We start from the raw sequence: 19,069 nt of genomic DNA, 5'->3' as shown, positions 1-19,069 counted from the left end.
AGCTGATTGTGATTCAGATTTGATGAAGAGCAGGGTAGCTCTCTCTCTCTCTCTCTCTCTCTCTCTCACTCACACACACACACACACACACACACACACACACAGTCAAAGCAGGCAAGTCATATCTGGTGTCAGTCAGCCCCTCCCTCTCAGCACTGTCTCAACGTGTCCTGCAATAATTAACCAGCTGCTGCAGTGTGCTACACAAGCTCACCTACCACATGCGCTGTACTCTGGACCCATGAACACACACCCACACACACCTACACACACACACCTGAAACATGGAGTGAACCAGCCTCATTTGTTTGGCGATTGAAAGACCAGGCCAGGTAGGAGCGAATGCACGTTCCATCATTTGTATTTCATGCTTCAGATTGTTAAAGTATGGGAACCAAACGGTGCTACTTCTAGCTCAGAACGACAATCATTTATACAGAACTTACCTGAACGCACCGCTGGTTTATTGTTGATTGCCATATTGTGTGCAAACAGCTTACGCTTCTTTAACCGTCAGAGACGAGCATCAATGCCAGGATAATAAATTATATAACTCAAAAGTTAGGACCAAAACTGTTGATGATTTTCAATAATAACTTTTTCATAATTCTGATAAAGTATTGAACCTCAGTTGATCGATCTGCTGTGCTTTAATTTGGTAAAAACACTGATGTGTTTCCTAAAAATTAATCGTGTGTCTCAAAGTAAAGGGAACACGGAAACCAAGAGAGGGGCCGAGTTTCAACGGGATGATTTTAGGTCAAAACTGTGCAGTGAGAAAGAGAAACTAGAATACGGTACAGAGGGAGGAAGGAGAGCAGAAGGAGAGGCCGAGACGAGGGGGGAGCATACAGGAAGTCAATATAGGGAGTAACTGAGTGTGTCATCATGGTGTACCTTGGCTTTTATCCCGCCGGCATACGGTTTTACAAGAAAATACAAAATCCCTGATAGTCTTGTTTTGTGAGCTCCTTCGGTTTCCAGGCTTCGTTCTTCCGGCAGCAGCAGCAGTCCTCTCATCTCACTGTGATTCATGAACTCCTCACAGATTGTTGACTTTGCAGCATCGACCACTCATCAGTGGCTCTCCTCCATTGTTGGCTTTTCCTTTTGACATGCATGCGATTTGCAAAACTCTGGATGTGTTTGCTCCAGGCGGCGGCATGGTTAAAAACCTGCGTGTTGAGGCTCGAAAGACACACGGTGAAGTTCTTACAACATTTCAAGGCCTTGTAACAAAAACAAAACAACTTTTCTCATTCTGCAACGGAAAAGAAACTTTAAGACGTTTTGTTTGTGCACGTGCATCACACTGTGTTCTCCAGCGGCCCTTTGTCTGTCTGTTCAGACGCAGACGTGCACCTGTGAGTCACTGCACACAACCCAGCAAGTGATGAGGTCTGTGGTCCCGCCCCACCTGTTCCCATACGGAGAACATGAAGGCAGATGAACAGACTATCAAAACATTCCCGTTGTTGCAAAGCAGATTTAAGAAAGAAAAGGAGCAAAGCACTTTATGCCCTTGGACACATTTGGAGAGTCTCCTTTTTTTGGGCTTATTTTGTCCTTTTTCTTGTATCCACTTATGTATTTGATATAATATTGACAGGTGTTCTATTAACATATAACGTATTCATTTGGGGGTCTAGCGTCAATCTCACACACTTAACACCCCTCTCCATTTATTTATTTTTTGCTAAAGTATAGCTTATTTTGTCTTTTTCTTGCATGCACTTTTGTATTTGATATAATATTGACAGTTTTTATTTGTACATCACTGTTAACATCTAATGTATTGTTTCTACTGTAATGCATTCATGTTAGAATTAAGGTTTTCTCACTTATTATCAATTAGAATAAAAGCAGTTGTGAATTATGAAGCCAATGTAAAACACACCAGACATCATATACATTTCACACGTGATAACTTACATACAGCATGTGTAACATCACATGTGATACCATGGGCACATGTTGTTTTTAAATGTGCAAAGAGTACGTTCCTATTATTTTTAGATCTTTCTTACATTTGATGGAAATTGCATGTGAAGTTTGTGCGCGGGGCTTTTTTTTTCTTCATTCGCTGATGTAAAAGTGTTCGTCTGCACAAGAGTGAGCTGTCTGTCAGAATGAACGGGGGCGGGGGCGGGGCTGCTGGTATGACAACTGCTGAATACCTGAGATATTTCTTCTAACAGCGAACAGGCCGAGACACAGAGAGAGAGAGAGAGAGAGAGAGAGAGAGAGAGAGTCAAAGAAAGGGACAGATAGGACAGACTGCTTTTCACAGTAATTCAGAAGAACGAGAAACAGAGGAGAGGTTTGCAAAAAAAAAAAAAACACAGACGCCACGTGGATGCTTCCACAAAAAAAAGAAATCACTGCTCACAGGCCCGGAGAATACACAAATGGTTGGCTCCACGTTGTCATCGCTGGTTACTGGGTGGAGTACTGTTATTAAATCTCTTGGAGACAGCACACAAAGAAAGAAAGGAGAAAAAAAAGAAAGTGAAAGATTGAAGCGAGAGAGAGAGAGAAAGAGAGAGAGAGAGGGGTAAATATAACACAGAAACTTCAGAGAGAGAGAGAGAAAGAGCGAGAGAGAGAGAGAGAGGAAATAGATATTTAAAGCCCAGAGAGAAGAAAGACGGGGACAAAGAAGCAGAACTAAGAAGCGAGCTCTGATTTGTCATGAGAGAGGTAAGACTCTTATTATATTGTTTAAATTCCTGAGTGCGACTCCTCGCCCCCGATGTCATGTGTCAGGTGGAAGCACCGGGCAACAAGTGGGCCGCCTCTCGTGTTCGCCTCCTGCCCCGAGCTCCAGACTTACACTTCCCCCTCTCTGCAGTGACCAGAGATGAACGGAGCAGCTCTTCTCCCAGTGGTCCAGGCAGGGGACGGGAGGACACTGACCAGGTGGGAGGCGTTGTTTGAGTTTTGCTGTATGTACATATATGTTATATGTCTGGAAAAATATAGTTCTATATGTAAGTACATGTTACATGTAGAAAAAAAAGAAAAATGAATGTACAAAAACGGCACTCTCGTAGTTGCTGCTCTGTGACGTGTCATGGCGGTGATTAGTCAGACTTAGAATCCTCTTTATTGTACATGGATGTGTACATACACACATATACACATACACACACACACACACACACACACACACACACACACAAGGGATATAGTTCTGTGTGTTCTTGTTGCTCTCAGTGCACATACACAGACATTTGACTGCTAAAAACATTTGACTACTGAGCAGAGTTGGGACTTGGGAGTTCAGAACTCAAGTCGCACTTCTGCTGCACACACACAACACACAAACACACAACACACAAACACACACGCAGTAACACGTGAGGCTGGACTTGGGCCTTCATGTGGTGTTTGAGCGGCTAGAGGTGACGTGTTAAGTCACAATAGATCACAAGCTGCCATGCGTTGCAGAGCAGTGCTATTATACGGTTGTATGAAAAAATACATTGTCATTATTATTATATGCCGATAAATATTAGCAAGAGTTCCCATATTACTCTGATTGGTGTCAGTCTATATCCATTTTGCTTAGCAAAATACTGATATTTACTAGATATGGAGTGGGTTTTTTAGATAGGTATGCATGAAATGATAGAACATTCATTACAACCATAAGAGGCTTGAGGCAATACAAAATATATATATATATATATCCAAGTATACATATATGTAAGTATATATGTATCTAGTAAGTCAAGTCAAGCCTCTTATGCGTGTAATGAACTTACAATGTGTAATATATATATATATATATATATATATACACACAATAGTAAGACCACATTGCAATGGTGCAGAGGTCGGTGGATGTGACAGTACACAGCGTGGTCACGTTTAGATTTGACAGTGATGATCTAGTACACGTTAAACAGTGTGTATTTAAACTATGAAATGTATCACCTCTGTGTACAGTGGATGTCAGTGTTATTTATGTTTCTGTGCGTTGCGTTCCTTTCAGAGCAGAGTTCCTCTCCCTGCTGAACACCTACAACTGCTTCCTGAAGGACCACACTCAACTGCACCTCAGTTACTCTCAGGTGTGTTATATAACTATGTCTCAGACATTATCTGTTGCTGTGGCACAGAATTCACATTTCCTTTTGTTTTTTTTAAACCATGGAGGTCGACCACGAGAGAAAGTCGACACGCATCTTATTTCTCTTGATTTATTAGCGATTACATAGCTTTCTTTTTAAAATGTGTGTTGATTCAATGTATGACTGTAACTACACGCCATGCAGGTGTCTGTCTCTGTAACAGGGTGGCGATGGAGAGGTGGTGGTGGAGGGCTTCCTGAACATCTCCTGGGGCGTGCGCAGACCCATCAGGCTGAGGATACAGGACGACAGACAGGCGCTCCCCTTCGCCCCCCCGGCCTCACCGGCACCCATCAGTCCAGTCAGCCCCATCGGGGACAAGAGGTATCATTGGATCATTGGCATGAGCCAAAAGAGAAATGCCCGTCATTCTCAATGTGACGTTACTGTCATCTACGTAGGACGCAAATATAATGGGCCTCAATGTTCCACGCTGAGTAGGAGCGGTGGTTTATTGAGTTTTAAAAGAGAGCAGGTTTTGCTTTTCAGCCGTCTCTACATGACAAGGTCATATTTTGCCAACAAGTCCCTCTCTGTGTGTCTCTGCAGAGGCATGTCACGGTGGGGGGAATACAACGACCTTCACCAGATCGACGAGATGGCTGAGACGCCGCAGGACACAGTCGTCACCAAATCGTTACCAGGTGGCTTTTATTTGTCCTCCCACATCCCACAATGCAATTCTCAACAATGTTATCTCAAAGGAGCAGCGGTGAAAGCATTACTCCGTTCTTTTACTCTAGTAGCAACAACAACACACGGGTCCTGCGTTCAAATTTGGGCTTGATTTTACTGGTAACTTTCCTGTAATCCGTAATAATGTATCATACTTTATGAGTTGATTGTATCTTTTGTATTAATAATCTGAATCTGCAAAGTTACCAGTGACTGAAGTTATTAAATAAATGTATTCCACAACTACTTAAAAAAAAAGATTCTTCAATGGACGTAAAGTTAGAGTTTTATGATTATATATTTTTGTATTTACAACAAATGTTGAATATGAGACATTTGCGCTCCAAAAGGCAAGCCTGTTTACGAGTCGACGACGCTGCGCCCTGCGAGGAAGAAGAACTCCGAGCTGGAGGCGGAGTCCAACCTGTTTCGCTGCATGAGTGACGCCTCATTGGTCAAGAGGAGGCGGGGGAGGGGGAAGTCGGCCGCGCAGCGAGAGAAGGAAAGACAACATCGCTTTTCCATCAATGGACACTTCTATAACTATAAGGTAGGTTTCTTTGGAATACCATTGAAGTGAACGTTAAATAAATACATAAATAAAATAGCAAAGTCTCTTTGCGGCGCTAGGGCGGACCTTCAGTAAACGGAGGGACCCGCTGCGCTAGCTAGCTAGCTAGCTTATTCTTGTGTTGTTGCTCGGGCGCTGGAGCTCACTTTTTCCCGTTGTCTCCCGCAGACGTCGATCTTCACTCCGTCCTTCGACACTCCAACTAAAGTCCGCATCTCCAGCAGGATGACCACAAACCAGGTCATCGAACAGCTGCTCAAAAAGTTCAAGGTGAGCGTTTGTGCACACTCTTCAAACTGCATGTGAAGTACATATCTGCAGTTGTTCATTTTGAGCAAAAGTATGAATGAAGCAGTGCATTACTTTATATCTAGTTTGAACTGACCCAAATGGACTCTCTCATTAGTATACTTGAACCTTGTTGGTTTGATATTGATGAGTGGATCTTGTCAAGACAAACTAGAACCATTGCCATGTTGTAGTTTAAATCACAGGTCACAGTGACCTTGACCTTTGACCTCCAAGTAAGTTCTATTCAGTTCATCCTTGAGACCAACTGGACGTTTGTGCCAAATTTGAAGAATTCCTCTCAAGGCGCTCCTGAGACATCGCATTCACAAGAACGGGACGGACGTGAGGTCACAGTGACCTTGAACTGTGACCTCAAAAATTTAATCAAACCGGAGTCAAACCGGACGCTCGTGCCAAATTTCAAGACATTTTTCTCCAGGCATCCGCCAGCTCAGAGGCATACACATGTTATTATATTATTATATAAATCGTCAAAACAAACCCAGAAATGTAGGTAGTGAATTAATGTGATCCATTAGATACAAATAACATAATATTACAATGTATTTTTCAAACAGAACAGGGATTTACGACAGTTAAATACGTTAAATACGTGTCTTTCCTTTTCGTCCTACAGATAGAGAACGATCCCCAGGAGTTCGGTCTGTACTGTGTTCACCAGAGCGGAGGTACGGCTTCTTTGTTTAAATAATTTTTACGCGGTGAATGGAACACTGTTCTCGGACAGCGATCCCCATTGCTGATGCTGCGTGTCCGTGTGTCGCCCAGAAAGGAGGAAGCTCAGCGACAGAGACCAGCCCCTGTGGGAGCGCATACTTCAGGGGCCCTCCGACGACATCATGAAGATCTTTCTGATCGACATGGACGAAGAGGAAGTCAGCATCGACGTGAGTGTCCGAGCACCGAGGGGCTGACGTACGTAGAGGCCAGACCAAAACCATTAGAGCATATCGAAACCCACTGCGGGGAAAGAAATATGAACTAAGACAAGTATTCCAGTGCAGCTTCATACGAGTGTCACGATAAAAAAAACATGTTGTCTAGTGGGAGTTGGTGTCACTCCCCGCAGAAGTGTGTTGGCATGAATAGACGCTTTTGAAGAGACTCATACATGTTCTTCTCGGCAGAGAGTCATTAAAAATAAAAGGCCTGTTTTTACTGAAGTGACTCAAGTGATGTTAACACATCTTTAAGAGTGTCAGAGGAAAATAAATGATATCTTGGGTTTAGTATTTAGCAACTGTTTAGAGTCATTGAAAGTATTAAAGCTGCTGTGTAAATCCACTTACAGTAGTAACAGTTATAAGCAACAGTGCTTTTGCTGGCGTCAGGAACAAGGAACGTGAAAGATGAAGATTAACAATAAAACAGAAGATTCCGCAATTTAAAATAAACAACGAGTACTGAACATACGTAACTTCTTAACAACTCATCAACAGTTTTGGGACACGAACACGGATCTCAAACGTCACGCCTGTATTTATTTGTCTCCTCCTCCCTTCCTTCCTGTGTGTGTTTTGTCTTTCTCCCACACTATGTCATCCCACTCTCTGAGCGTCGTCTAATAATGACGCGGATGGTTTTACGCCAAAGGCCGGCTTGTGCGCCGGTGTCAAACAAAGCGTCCGTAGAGCGAGCTTATATTTTTCAATAATAAAATACAGACATCCCTCTGGCTTGAAATTATTATTTTTTAATATTTCTAATTTAGTCTGTGTGCAGCTTGCCAAGAAAATGAATACAGACAACTTTACAGATACAATTACCTTTATTCTGTTGCTCTCCTCCTCTCCTCTCCTCCTCTCCTCTCCTCTCCTCTCCTCTCCTCTCCTCTCCTCTCAGGTTGCCCAGTATCTGAACTTGGAGCTTCCCATCCTGGAACAGGTTCTTCTGAAACTGCGCGAGGAGGAGAACCGAGTGATCCAGAGAGTCTTGAGCAAGTCAGTATAAAACCCGTATGAACTCAACTCCTGCCTTAATTGATGACACTAGTGAAGTCATCAAACTCACAGCATGAAACAACAACATCTTTATACTTGAGCAACAACCAGCCACTCACTTCACTACACAACCCCCTTTTGCATGTCATACATGTGCATAGACTGCATATTCATCTGAAAGCGTTTGAAGACAACATCCTTGTAGTAGCACTTCTATAGCAGGCGATGGCGCCATTATTTTACAGAAAACTATCTTTTATTGATTTGCAGCTTGCTCATGGTGTTTGTATACATGTATGTTTTGTGTGTGTGTGTGTGTGTGTGTGTGTCAGGTACCGCCAGCAGCATACACTCCTATCCCACATGCTGACCTGTAAGATGTCCCCTCACATTGAGACCAGTGTCTGACATTCATCACAGCTCCAACGATTCTCTGACTGCATCCAATGCCTTTCACTTCAGGAACAAGCTGGAAGATGTTTGGGTGTGAAACACAAACGATTGCGGTGTTACCGCACCTATACCTGACATACTGACAGTATACATGGCTCTGTTTCAAGTCTTACAAACTGGGTCACTTATGTCATTTTTATTCATCATGTGATTTCTTTTTTTCCCCTACATTTCTTTGTTTTATCTGTAAAAAAAAGTACAATATTGTCATGTAAGATGCTGTTGTAAATAACTGTAAATCAGTGTTGTGTGTTAATAAATACAAGTTGTGGGACCAGCATGACCTCTTATGTGTTCTGCTTTCTGTCTTAAGTGTATGGATATTTCAGAAGTTAGTTATAATCAGAAAATGAATCTATATAGACATACACAAATATATATATTGATTTACACAGTTTTAAATAAAGATTGTCAACATGTGTACTCATTTCTTTAAGTTTATGTGGTGCCAAGACTTGGAATTAGTTTCCCTTTTGCACCAACATAAATAGAAAGGTAATGAAATAAATATTTCAAATGTTTTACTTCAATTTTGAATATAAAGTTGAATTATGGAATCAAAGACCAATACTGCAATCCTTGGAGATGTACATGATTTTGAGGTCCCTCCCTCCGGCCTCGGACGATTTTTCTCACTTCAAATCCGCCGCCCCCTCTCTGTCCACCAGCTGTCCCAGTGTCTTCACAACTTTCCATTCCCACCTGCTTACTGGCTCCCAGGTGGCAACCTCCATTTCTAAAGAGTGAAGTTTATGCCGAAGTGCCTTTAACTTTAGGGAGCGACTCATCTGGTTGCAAAAAGAAGTCAGATTGTATAGAAGTCTATGAAAGTCTATGAATCTACTTCTCTTGATTTATTCCCTCAGTAAACATTGTAAACATGAGTTTATGTCTCAATCTCTAGTTTCAAGTCTTCTTCAATACAGCATGATGTTCACCGAGTATAGTGCAGGTCGCTACCACGGCGTTGTATTCGTCTTAGAACTTTAACCCTTTCACAGTGTGTTTTCAGCCCATGAAACAGTTTTGGTCACCAAAAAATGTCATACTCAGCGTTTGATTGTGCTTAATTGGTAAAAGAAAAAGCAAGATGGCGACGTCCGTAAACCAGGATGACGAAGGCCAACACGCCAAGCTCATTTTAGCCTATCTGGTTTGTCCTTGAGTTACCCATTAAGTCCAAACTATTCCAGCCTCACTGAGAGGCCAGAGATCCCATCACTCACTCTGCAGCCAAACGTGGATACCAAATAGACACCAAATGCATCAGTGCCGAGTGTTGGAGGAAACTCATGACATTTAGACTATTTCCATTTGACCAAATGGAGCAGCCATACAAGTGTGTGTGCGTGTGTGTGTGTGCGTCTGCGTGTGTGTGAAACAGAAAACTGCTTGTAAGCAGTTTAACTATTAGAATGACATGTGTTTTCCACGTGTTAGTGGAAAACACATGTCATTCTAATAGTTAAATAATGGTTTGGTAGAGTGAGCGGTGGCGCCTTGGCTTTTTAGTGGCGAAGACTTTCTAAACCATTGCCAGCCCCCTTTGAGAAATGGAGAGCGTGTGGCAGGGCTCTACCGTGTGGTTGCTGTGGAGGAGATCCACAGATGTTGGTTGGGTGAGCCCCGTCTCAAAAGACAGCTTGTCTCGATGCTGGTCCATTCATTTTCACTTAAACTGAAACACCAGATAACAGCATTACATTTCTCTTTGCCAACAGGGCTTTGACGAACTATATGAAAAGTCACCTGCTCTGGCCGAGTGGGACTTAATTATTACAGGTCATCTGAAGAGCATTTCCAACTCGCGCTTATAGTGTTTAAACGTGGCTTTGTGTGTCCACAGTGGACAGATAAGGTCGTTTGTCACTGTGTCAACACGTCAGATAAATGACTTGTTGGAGATTCTTTAGCAGGGTCCTCCTTCAGCAAAGAAAAGTGTATTGTTCCTGTAGATCTAATGCCTCATGAGTTCTTTTTTATTTCATGTATGGATTTTTGTATCTTACGCCTGCAAAGACTCGTCTGGCTGCCACCTGAAACAGTTCAGGGAGTTTCCCGTTGTAGCTCAACCTCTCATTAAAATGTTTGTTAAGGAGTTAACGTATGGGCCCCCTTTGCTGTTTAAAAAGCAAGACCGCAAGACCCTTGTAGTTAGGCTTCTCCATCTGAGCGATCTCCGACGTGAGGAAGACGATCCTGAGTCTTTTCTCTGCCCCTCCCCCAGCTGATGGGCCTTTCAGCTCAAAACAATTCACAAAGAAATGCATCATCTTTCTGTACATATTAGACTTGAATCTTGACGAGTTGCAGATGGGTCCAAGCTTCCAGAGTCGTGAGCTCAATAAAAACAATGACCTCAACTCGTTCTCACCTATTTTAAGAGGAAATACTAAATGGCCATTTATGGCTTCATATGCCAAATACCAGGGATTTACAATGCAACATCTCCTAAAAAGCTGCTTATTGCAGGGTGTTTTTTGTGCTTTCTCCAATAAAACACTTAACAATAGGAAAAAGATGCAAGACATTGGCAAACAAACCAAATGATAAGCACATTACACAAGAGTTGTGATATTGGGCTCTAAAAACCAAGGTGACATAAAACAGCAAATTAGGGAATGTAAAGCTCAACAAAACACACACACACGACAGGGCTTTAAATAAATGTATGAAAGTCAAAATTAATTTTTTTTACTGCTTTGCCTCTGCATGTGCAACCAAGTGAGGAAGATAATGTATGTTTTCTTACCACAGGTCTTTCACGCATTTTATTGCACAACTGGTCTTCATGTCTGGAAACGGAATCTTCTGGTTTTAGGTGTGAAGACCAAGGGCCTTAGCTTTTAGACATAACCTCAAGAATTATCGAGGCAAATAAAGGTACGCTTGATTTAATCATCATGTTTCTGTTCGTGTCAATCAGCATACGTGAATGTTTGCATCTGTTCACTGTGGCGCTCTTTCAAATATTAGGAATGCCATGAAATGCTGGAGCAGCATACTGAAAATGGCAAAAATCCTCCAATGGACTTGTTTAAGTGCCACACAGCTTAAGTGATTACTTCTGTAAAGGGCTTAAGAAATCCATCCATCCATTATCAGCCGCTTATCCGGGGTCGGGTCGCGGTGGCAGCAGGCCCAGCAGACCGACCCAGGCTTCTCTCTCACCCGCAACACTTTCCAGCTCATTCTGGGGGATCCCGAGGCGTTCCAAGGCCAGCCGGGAGATATAATCCCTCCAGCGTGTCCTGGGTCTTCCCCGGGGTCTCCTACCAGTTAGACGTGCCTGGAAAACCTCAAATGGGAGGCGTCCAGGAGGCATCCTGACTAGATGCCCGAACCACCTCAGCTGACTCCTTTCGACACGAAGGATCAGTGGCTCAACACCGAGCTCCCTTCTGATGTCCGAGCTCCTTACCCTATCTCTAAGACTCCTTAACCTATCTCTAAGGCTCCTACCCTATCTCTAAGGCTCTAAGGCTCCTTACCCTATCTCTAAGGCTCTAAGCCTTCTTAACCTATCGCTAAGGCTCCTTAACCTATCTCTAAGGCTCTAAACCTCCTTAACCTATCTATAAGGCTCCATACCCTATCTCTAAGGCTCTAAGGCTCCTTACCCTATCTCTAAGGCTCTAAGGCTCCTTACCCTATCTCTAAGGCTCTAAACCTCCTTAACCTATCTATAAGGCTCCATACCCTATCTCTAAGGCTCTAAGCCTCCTTAACCTATCGCTAAGGCCGAGCCCGGCCACCCTACGGAGGAAGCTCATTTCGGCCGCTTGTATCCGAGACCTCCTCGTTCTTTCGGTCACGAGAGTTCGTGACCATAGGAAATCTTAGGAAATCATTCATTACAAATACAATCAATGCAAATTCTATTTAAGATTCATGCCCATTTTCCATCACACATTACAATGTAAAAGAGCCTCAATTCAGAACACTATGGACACTTTTCACAAGAAGCGACAGGACCAGTATGTCAGGATCAACCTGGGAGGTGAGACCAATACTGCTCAAACAGGGAGCACTGGTATTGATTAACCAATTAGATTAAATGAGTTACATCATGACACTGACACACATTCCTGATAATGTTTAATGTGTACTATACAACTTCATTGTATTGTAAGTTGTTCTTGATAAATCGTCGGTGTTACTGGATTTCCTTTCTCAATCAACAACCATCAACAACCATGACACGGAAGGTAAACATCTCTTTACGTCATTAATAGTACTATTGTTAAAGATATTTTGTTTAGTCTATTTTATTCGTCAGTATCCTGCAAAATTGTTTTAACCCGTGTTATTTGACATATTAGCACCAAGATGTGAAGCGAAAATACAGCACATTTACTGTAAAATGTTCATTAGTTGGCATTGAAAAAAGAAGCCTTTTTTATTTATTTTTGGCACGACACATATTTAAGCATGCCTTTCCTCTGTGTGATTGTAAAGCCCCGCCCTTATTATTTCACCTGTGCCCCGTTACCTGTCTTCCCCTTGTCAGTGGCAGGATTGTCTTCTTTGTCTCCCATGTATGTACTTCACATTTGAGCTGTAGCTGTAGCTGTAGTTTTCTAGTGTTTGTTTCCCATACCAGTCTGTTCCCTTTGTTTTGTAACTTTGAGTAAGTAAAGTAGTTTTAGATTTTTCCTCCCACCTGGCCTCCTGTCTGTTTCCTCTCCGCCTGAGTCTTTGCCTCTCGTGACAGTACGAACAGATATGTAATGGGTTTTTTTTTATTGTGACTTTTGAATCACTGTAAAATAATTAAAAGATTGAATTATGGGAATTATATTATTATATGCTTTGATGAATGTAGGCTGTGTTCTTTGTTTATGACTGATATCTTATCATTTTGTTCAGATATTTGAAAGAAAATGAAAACTGCTGCTTCCACAAGCAAGCTATCTACAAAACGTAATGAGCGAGCGATAATGTGTGTGTGATCATATTATTCATTCATGTATGTAAAAATCTCAGGAATTAAATAAATCAAATTTCGAAATTAACATGTTCTTTACCTCTTGCCCACAACACCAATCATGATTGATTGTTTTAATCCCACAGGCAAGTAATCATTTTATATCATATCAAGTGTTTTCTTTGACAGTATACAAAACAAGAAAGTACATATCAAGCCGCAATACACAAAGAATCTCCCCATCATGGTGAAAAAGTCAGTTCTTTTCAGAACTTATTTTATTAAGACCGCCTGTCATGGTTATCAAGTTGTCAAGTTGTCCATGTAGCCAAAAGCACACATACAGCACTGAAAGTCAGCCGCAAAAAATATCAGGCCATCAGCAATATATCAAAATGCAATAAGGTAGTCAAAGTGATGGAGCCAAACTACAAAAAAGGGAAGTTGTTTCAAAAGTTAAACCTTATCCACAATTTTCCTGCACTTGGCTGACTGGAGCTCGTGTTTGTTGTTGCGGGGGTTGAACGTCACCTCGAAATGGCACTTCAGATGCTGCAGAGAGGGAAACAACAATAACCGTCACATAGGAATTGGGAACTCTCCAAAACCTGACTGTAAAAGACATTATGTAATAATCTGTCTTCGTATTTGGAAATAATACCAGACAGAACAGCATGAATGTAACTGTTAAGTGCAACGAGTACAGTCACCGTCACTTAATCTTTAAAAATGTGTAAAAAATAATCATTGCTGAGTTGCACGGAACTTTGTGAACACATACAATCGCACACATGAAACAAAATGCACCTTTTTATCAGGACTGCAGCTGTTCAGGTCATGGTTTTCACGCTTCAGACACTTGGTTTTTCCCAGGACTGCATCAATTTTAAAGTTGATCTTGTTGGTGACCTAACAAGATGAGTGGACAGGGAGCACAACCATTAGATGGCAGTGACATGGTGTGTTGCCCGCAACTTGCTTTGTGTCATCGAACCTGTGCCTCAGCAGCGGTGATGGAGACAAGCTTGAACAGCTTCTTGCTCTTGGAGTGAGTGTTGTGCATATTCACAGCATATTGAGTCGCCTCCAGAACCTCAGCTGACTCTACACTCTTTTCAAACCAGCCGCCCAGGAGAGGCACTTTTTCTATGAAGAAATTCAACACAGACACACAAGGTAAATTTCACACAATTGCATGGCTATTGATGGGACAACTAATCAAGGGACTGCTATGTTCTTGGTAATATAATAGACTACTAGAGTGGCATATCACAATGCACTGAAATGCACTCGGTCAGTGCCCCTTAGCGTCTGATACCAACGCACGGAGGAACCCTTTAGTGTCTGTATGCAACATACCAGGGTTTCCAATCTAAATGTACATTATTATTAGACAATCATGGCAACTGAGATAGTGTAAAGCGTGAGAAAGTCCATATCTGGATGGTGGGAGTGAATGTGGATAGGTCCAACAAACACAGGACTTTTACCTAGGTGACCGCTTTTTGTGTCTAAAACCAAGTATTTGTTGCCTTATTTTGTCATGTCAGTCACATCAGTCGCTAGTCATTCGGTAGACATGTGAGTTGCTAGTCACTTGGTAGTCACGTAAGTTGCTAGTCACTTGGTAGTCACTTGGTCACTAGTCACTGGGTCACTACTCACTTGGTGGGGACTGGGTCACTAGTCACTGGGTCACTACTCACTTGGTGGGAACTGGGTCACTAGTCACTGGGTCACTACTAGTCACTCGGTACTCGCGTGAGTTGCTAGTCACTCTGTAGTCACTGGGTTACTAATCACTTGGTAGTCACTGGGTCACTAATCACTTGGTAGTCACTGGGTCACTAGTCACTTGGTAGTTACTGGGTCACTAGTCACTTGGTGGGGACTTGGTCACTAGTCACTCTTTAGTCACTGGGTCACTACTAGTTACTCGGTACTCACGTGAGTTGCTAGTCACTCTGTAGTCACTGGGTCACTTGGTAGTCACGTGAGTCGCTAGTCACTCGGTAGTCACCGGGTCACTAGTCACTCTTTAGTCACTAGTCACTCGGTACTCATGTGAGTTGCTAGTCACTCGGTGGGGACTGGGTCACTAGTCACTCTTTAGTCACTGGGTCACTAGTCACTCGGTGGTCACGTGAGTCGCTAGTCACTCGGTAGACACTGGGTCACTAGTCACTGGGTCACTAGTCACTTGGTAGTCAGGTGAGTCGCTAGTCAAGTTAACATCTAGCATGATCTTTTCCTAAACCGAACTGTGAGCATGGTAAACTAAGAAGGTGTTTCACTTCCTGTGAAGACGGGAGTTTGAAGAGATGCTATGCATGTAAGCTGCATGACAAGCTGTCAGTGACAAGTCCAAAACTGACACTAGAGTGGTCCCTTGTGTGTCAGAGTTTTGACACATAAGGGAAAGAAAATGCCCACCCATACAAATGCACTCTGGCACAATCAGTCAGTGTTATTTTTCTGTGTGGTCCCTTTGGGGTTTTTTGATCCTTCATCCTGAAAATGTAGCCGTTTCAGTCCAGAACATCAGTCAAGGGCTTGGAAACGTTAAGACAACTCAACGCTGGATTCAGCCAATTTTACTAGAACACTGCCAAACCGTTCACACTACTCTGCCAAACCAAGTCTTAATCATCAGGCCAAGAATATAAAGCAGGTTTTCTGGAGGAAAGAGAAGGGGAATTTAGATTTACTAGTTACAGCTTCTGTACCTTGGGTGGCCCACGCAATCAAAATGATGATGGTTTGGTTTTTGTTGTACACAGTAGTTAGCCGCACCAATAGCAGTGTAGTTCTATAGCGCTGACAATGTCGATCCACCACTTTAATCCAGACTGAAATATCTCAACAGCTATCGGATGGATCGGCATTAAATTTGGCACACATATTGATGTTCTGCAGAGGATGAATCCGTTGACTTCACTGATTCATTGACTCTTCCTCCATGAGGCTGACATTTCAGTTTTTTTATGAAATATCGTGACAACATTTGGACGAAATCCCATAGAATTTTGTAACTTTGGGTCTGATTTTCCCACCAAAGGCAGGTTCAAAGTGAAATGTCTCATTCTACAATAATAGATGGGTTGGCCAATATGTTTTAGAGACATAATGTTTCACAGACAGTGTATCCAACTTTGGTGGTCCCCTGATATTTGCTCTGGCCCAACCAGGAAGCTGTCTTTGTGGTTTGTAAATTTCTCAACAACTATTGTATAGATAGCCATTACGTTTGGTACCGATATTCATGTCAGCCTCAGGTCGAATTGTTCAAATTTGAGTGATTCTGCCATTTTTGATCTAGTTCAATGTAATTTGGTGCTGATTAGCAAAGGTTAACTGCTAACATGCTAAACTAAGATGGGTACGTGATGAATATTATACCTGCTGAATGTAAACATGTGAGCATCTCCACTGTGAGCACACGGATAACGTGTGCCATCATGTTATGATGGCATTCCTGTTCCTGCTGCCAGTTGCAGCCCCACCCTTTCAAGCACACTAGTTAATTATGCCTTGCAGTCTATTTTGTCATCAACATTGTGGAGTCTGCTGTACATAATCATAATAGATATAGATGTGTAAATAATAATACAAAATAGTTCATGTTTTATCCTGATGAGCATCACAATATCGGTATAAGTATAAGTACAAATCTGAGCCAACCAGACTGTCTCTCTGCTCAGTGAGAAACATTTCAGGAACAGAAGCCATGCGCTGATGCTGAACATATCTGGTGAATTGGTACTGAGTGGCCCTGATGGATTATTATTCACTACACTCCCAAACCAAACTCCATTCTGCCAAGTTAAATATCATCTGACCAACGATGACTTTCTCTGACTGCTGCCTCAGCCAGGCCTCTCTGACTCACTGTACCCAACCACACAGCAGTGGAGTCGTTGTTTACAGGCCGAGTCCATGAGCGCACACGTTACTGTGTTTTGTGTCGCGCAGGTACACATTGTGCAATTTTCTTTTGAATTGTTGGAAATTATTAACGGCTGAATCGCTTTATTGCCGTTCTTGACGCCTTTAATAGCCGAGGCAATTATCCCATATAAGAGTTAAATTATTTCTTTTATTTGAAGGTTTGTATTAGAAATGTCAAACGGACAAAGTCAAATAAACAGAGTGTACAAATGTTTTGTTTGACTGGTTTCAACATTGCTGGTCAGGACTTGCATATACACTATCCTGCCACTCTATTCAACTGTGTGCACAGAGTACAACGTTGTTTTTGGTTGCAGTGTTATTATTCACTCTTCTCGAACTGTAAAGAACCTCATTGACTCTTGGTTATATTTACTTTTTGCAAAATTCAGGCGACAAGATATTTTAAATTCATTAATTTGTTTTATTTTTAAAACTGTCCCCACAACAATAATAATTAATTAATTAAGCACAACAAAGAAAAGTTTCAACGTTTTCTTTTTCCAAGCATTTTCATCTCCGTGGGTGATTGACATCTTAACATTAATTAATTAAGGTCACCAATGTGTGTCTAAATCACAATAATAGAGGTATAAATATAGAGAAAAAAGCAAGGCACTGCCATCAGGAAAGTATAAGTAGTTACAGTGGAGCTTTAAATATACCTAACCTCTTACTCATCACATTTTTTTCAGAAAATGAAAGTTGCCTTGAGTCTGTTATTTCATGCAAAGGCTTGTGTATCAATGTTGGTACCACTTTCTGAAAGTGAAATCAAGCTTTATTCTCTTTCTCATATTATTCTTTCTCCCCTTACTCCCCCTTCTTATCCATATCAGTACGTACTTGTTGGTAAGACTTCCTCCACGGGCTGATCTCCCAAACACAGCTGGATGGCTGACAGACATATCACCACTGCCAACGGGAGCGCCATCTTCACGTATGGACCACCACCAAACTGGAATCTTCACAGGGGGAGGACTGAAGAACGGATCCCCACAAAAAAAACAAAAGAAAACAAGGCGTCAGATGAGCAGAACAACTTGCCAAGTCAACTCGCAGACGTCCACAGAGAAAGCAGGGCAACAACAAAAAAAGAAGCTGACGTTGAAGATGGTTATTGATAAAAAGAAAACACTAGAGCAAGAAAGTGCAAAAAATGACAAATATGAAAAAGGCTACAACTATTTACCTTTCTGATATTTAAAGAGAAAACAGGACTTGCTGTAGCGACTGAGCCAGACTGAGAGAAGTAATGCCAGTGAGGGAGAGAGAAAGAGGGGAGGGTGTCGTCAGGGAATGGCAGAGGCTGTTCAGCATTTAAGCTCTGGCATGTTAACAAACCCATGTAGGCCACGCCCCCTGCTGCCTGGCAATGACGTCATGCAGGGATTTAACAACCATCAGCGGCTTTGGTGTGTGTGTGTGTGTGTGTGTGTGTGTGTGTGTGTGTGTGTGTGTGTGTGTGTGTATGTGTGTGTGTGTGTGTGTGTGTGTGTGTGACTAAGTGGGGTTGGGTATCAGACGTGTGCCATTGTGTGTGTGTCTCTGTGCTCTTTGTGTGTTTGCATTCACGTGTGTGTGTGTGTTATGTGGGTCTGTGGCCTGCCAGCGCGGTGTGTCTATGTGTGAATGTGAGCCTGTATGCACGAGGCACTTCTGTGGGAGATCTGACTCAAACTGGCGGTGAGTCACTGGGCAAACTGCAGCGCGCCTCACAGCAGAGACGCGTTATTTCTAAAGTGCACCAACACAGGGGACCAGTACGCTTGTTATCATGTGATAAAGGGTTTAAGCTATTCTGACAGCGGTGAATAAATGCACGAGTGTCAGCGAGAATGGAATTAATGAGCTGTGTTGTGCTCAGATGTGGCTGACTGATGGAAGGACTTTTTATTTTTCAACCTGCATTTTTTCTAATGGCCATCAGGGGCGACTCCTCTGGCTGGCAAAATAAGTCAGATTGTATAGAAGTCTATAAGAACATGACTCTACTTCTCTCTTGATTTATTCCCTCAGTAAACATTGTAAACATGAGTTTATGTCTCAATCTCTAGTTTCAAGTCTTCTTCAATACAGCATGATGTTCATTTAGTAAATGATGGTC

At 42.3% G+C, this 19,069-nt stretch overlaps 2 protein-coding genes across 2 annotated transcripts; one reads left to right on the top strand and one right to left on the bottom strand.

The window, feature by feature from the left end:
- Window positions 1-231: 231 nt before the first annotated feature.
- Window positions 232-8,360, top strand: rassf6 (Ras association domain family member 6). The gene is made up of 11 exons (XM_079235649.1): window positions 232-332; window positions 2,852-2,919; window positions 3,998-4,076; window positions 4,300-4,460; window positions 4,686-4,780; window positions 5,162-5,361; window positions 5,551-5,652; window positions 6,311-6,362; window positions 6,463-6,581; window positions 7,537-7,634; window positions 7,967-8,360. The coding sequence occupies exons 2-11, from the start codon at window positions 2,861-2,863 to the stop codon at window positions 8,040-8,042; spliced, it is 1,041 nt and encodes a 346-aa protein (XP_079091775.1). The 5' UTR covers window positions 232-332; window positions 2,852-2,860; the 3' UTR covers window positions 8,043-8,360.
- Window positions 8,361-13,238: 4,878 nt separating this feature from the next.
- On the bottom strand, window positions 13,239-18,254 carry LOC306751712 (cystatin-S). Its single transcript, XM_079235332.1, has 5 exons — window positions 18,155-18,254; window positions 17,809-17,943; window positions 14,009-14,160; window positions 13,822-13,923; window positions 13,239-13,566 (listed from the first exon to the last, which is right to left on the bottom strand). The coding sequence occupies exons 2-5, from the start codon at window positions 17,894-17,896 to the stop codon at window positions 13,471-13,473; spliced, it is 438 nt and encodes a 145-aa protein (XP_079091458.1). The 5' UTR covers window positions 17,897-17,943; window positions 18,155-18,254; the 3' UTR covers window positions 13,239-13,470.
- Window positions 18,255-19,069: the final 815 nt, after the last annotated feature.

The sequence above is a fragment of the Taurulus bubalis genome (genome assembly GCF_910589615.1).
Source record: "Taurulus bubalis genome assembly, chromosome: 19".
Lineage (NCBI taxonomy): Eukaryota > Metazoa > Chordata > Actinopteri > Perciformes > Cottidae > Taurulus > Taurulus bubalis.
Note: the sequence above shows the minus strand (reverse complement) of the source record. Positions and strands in the feature narration are given on the sequence as shown.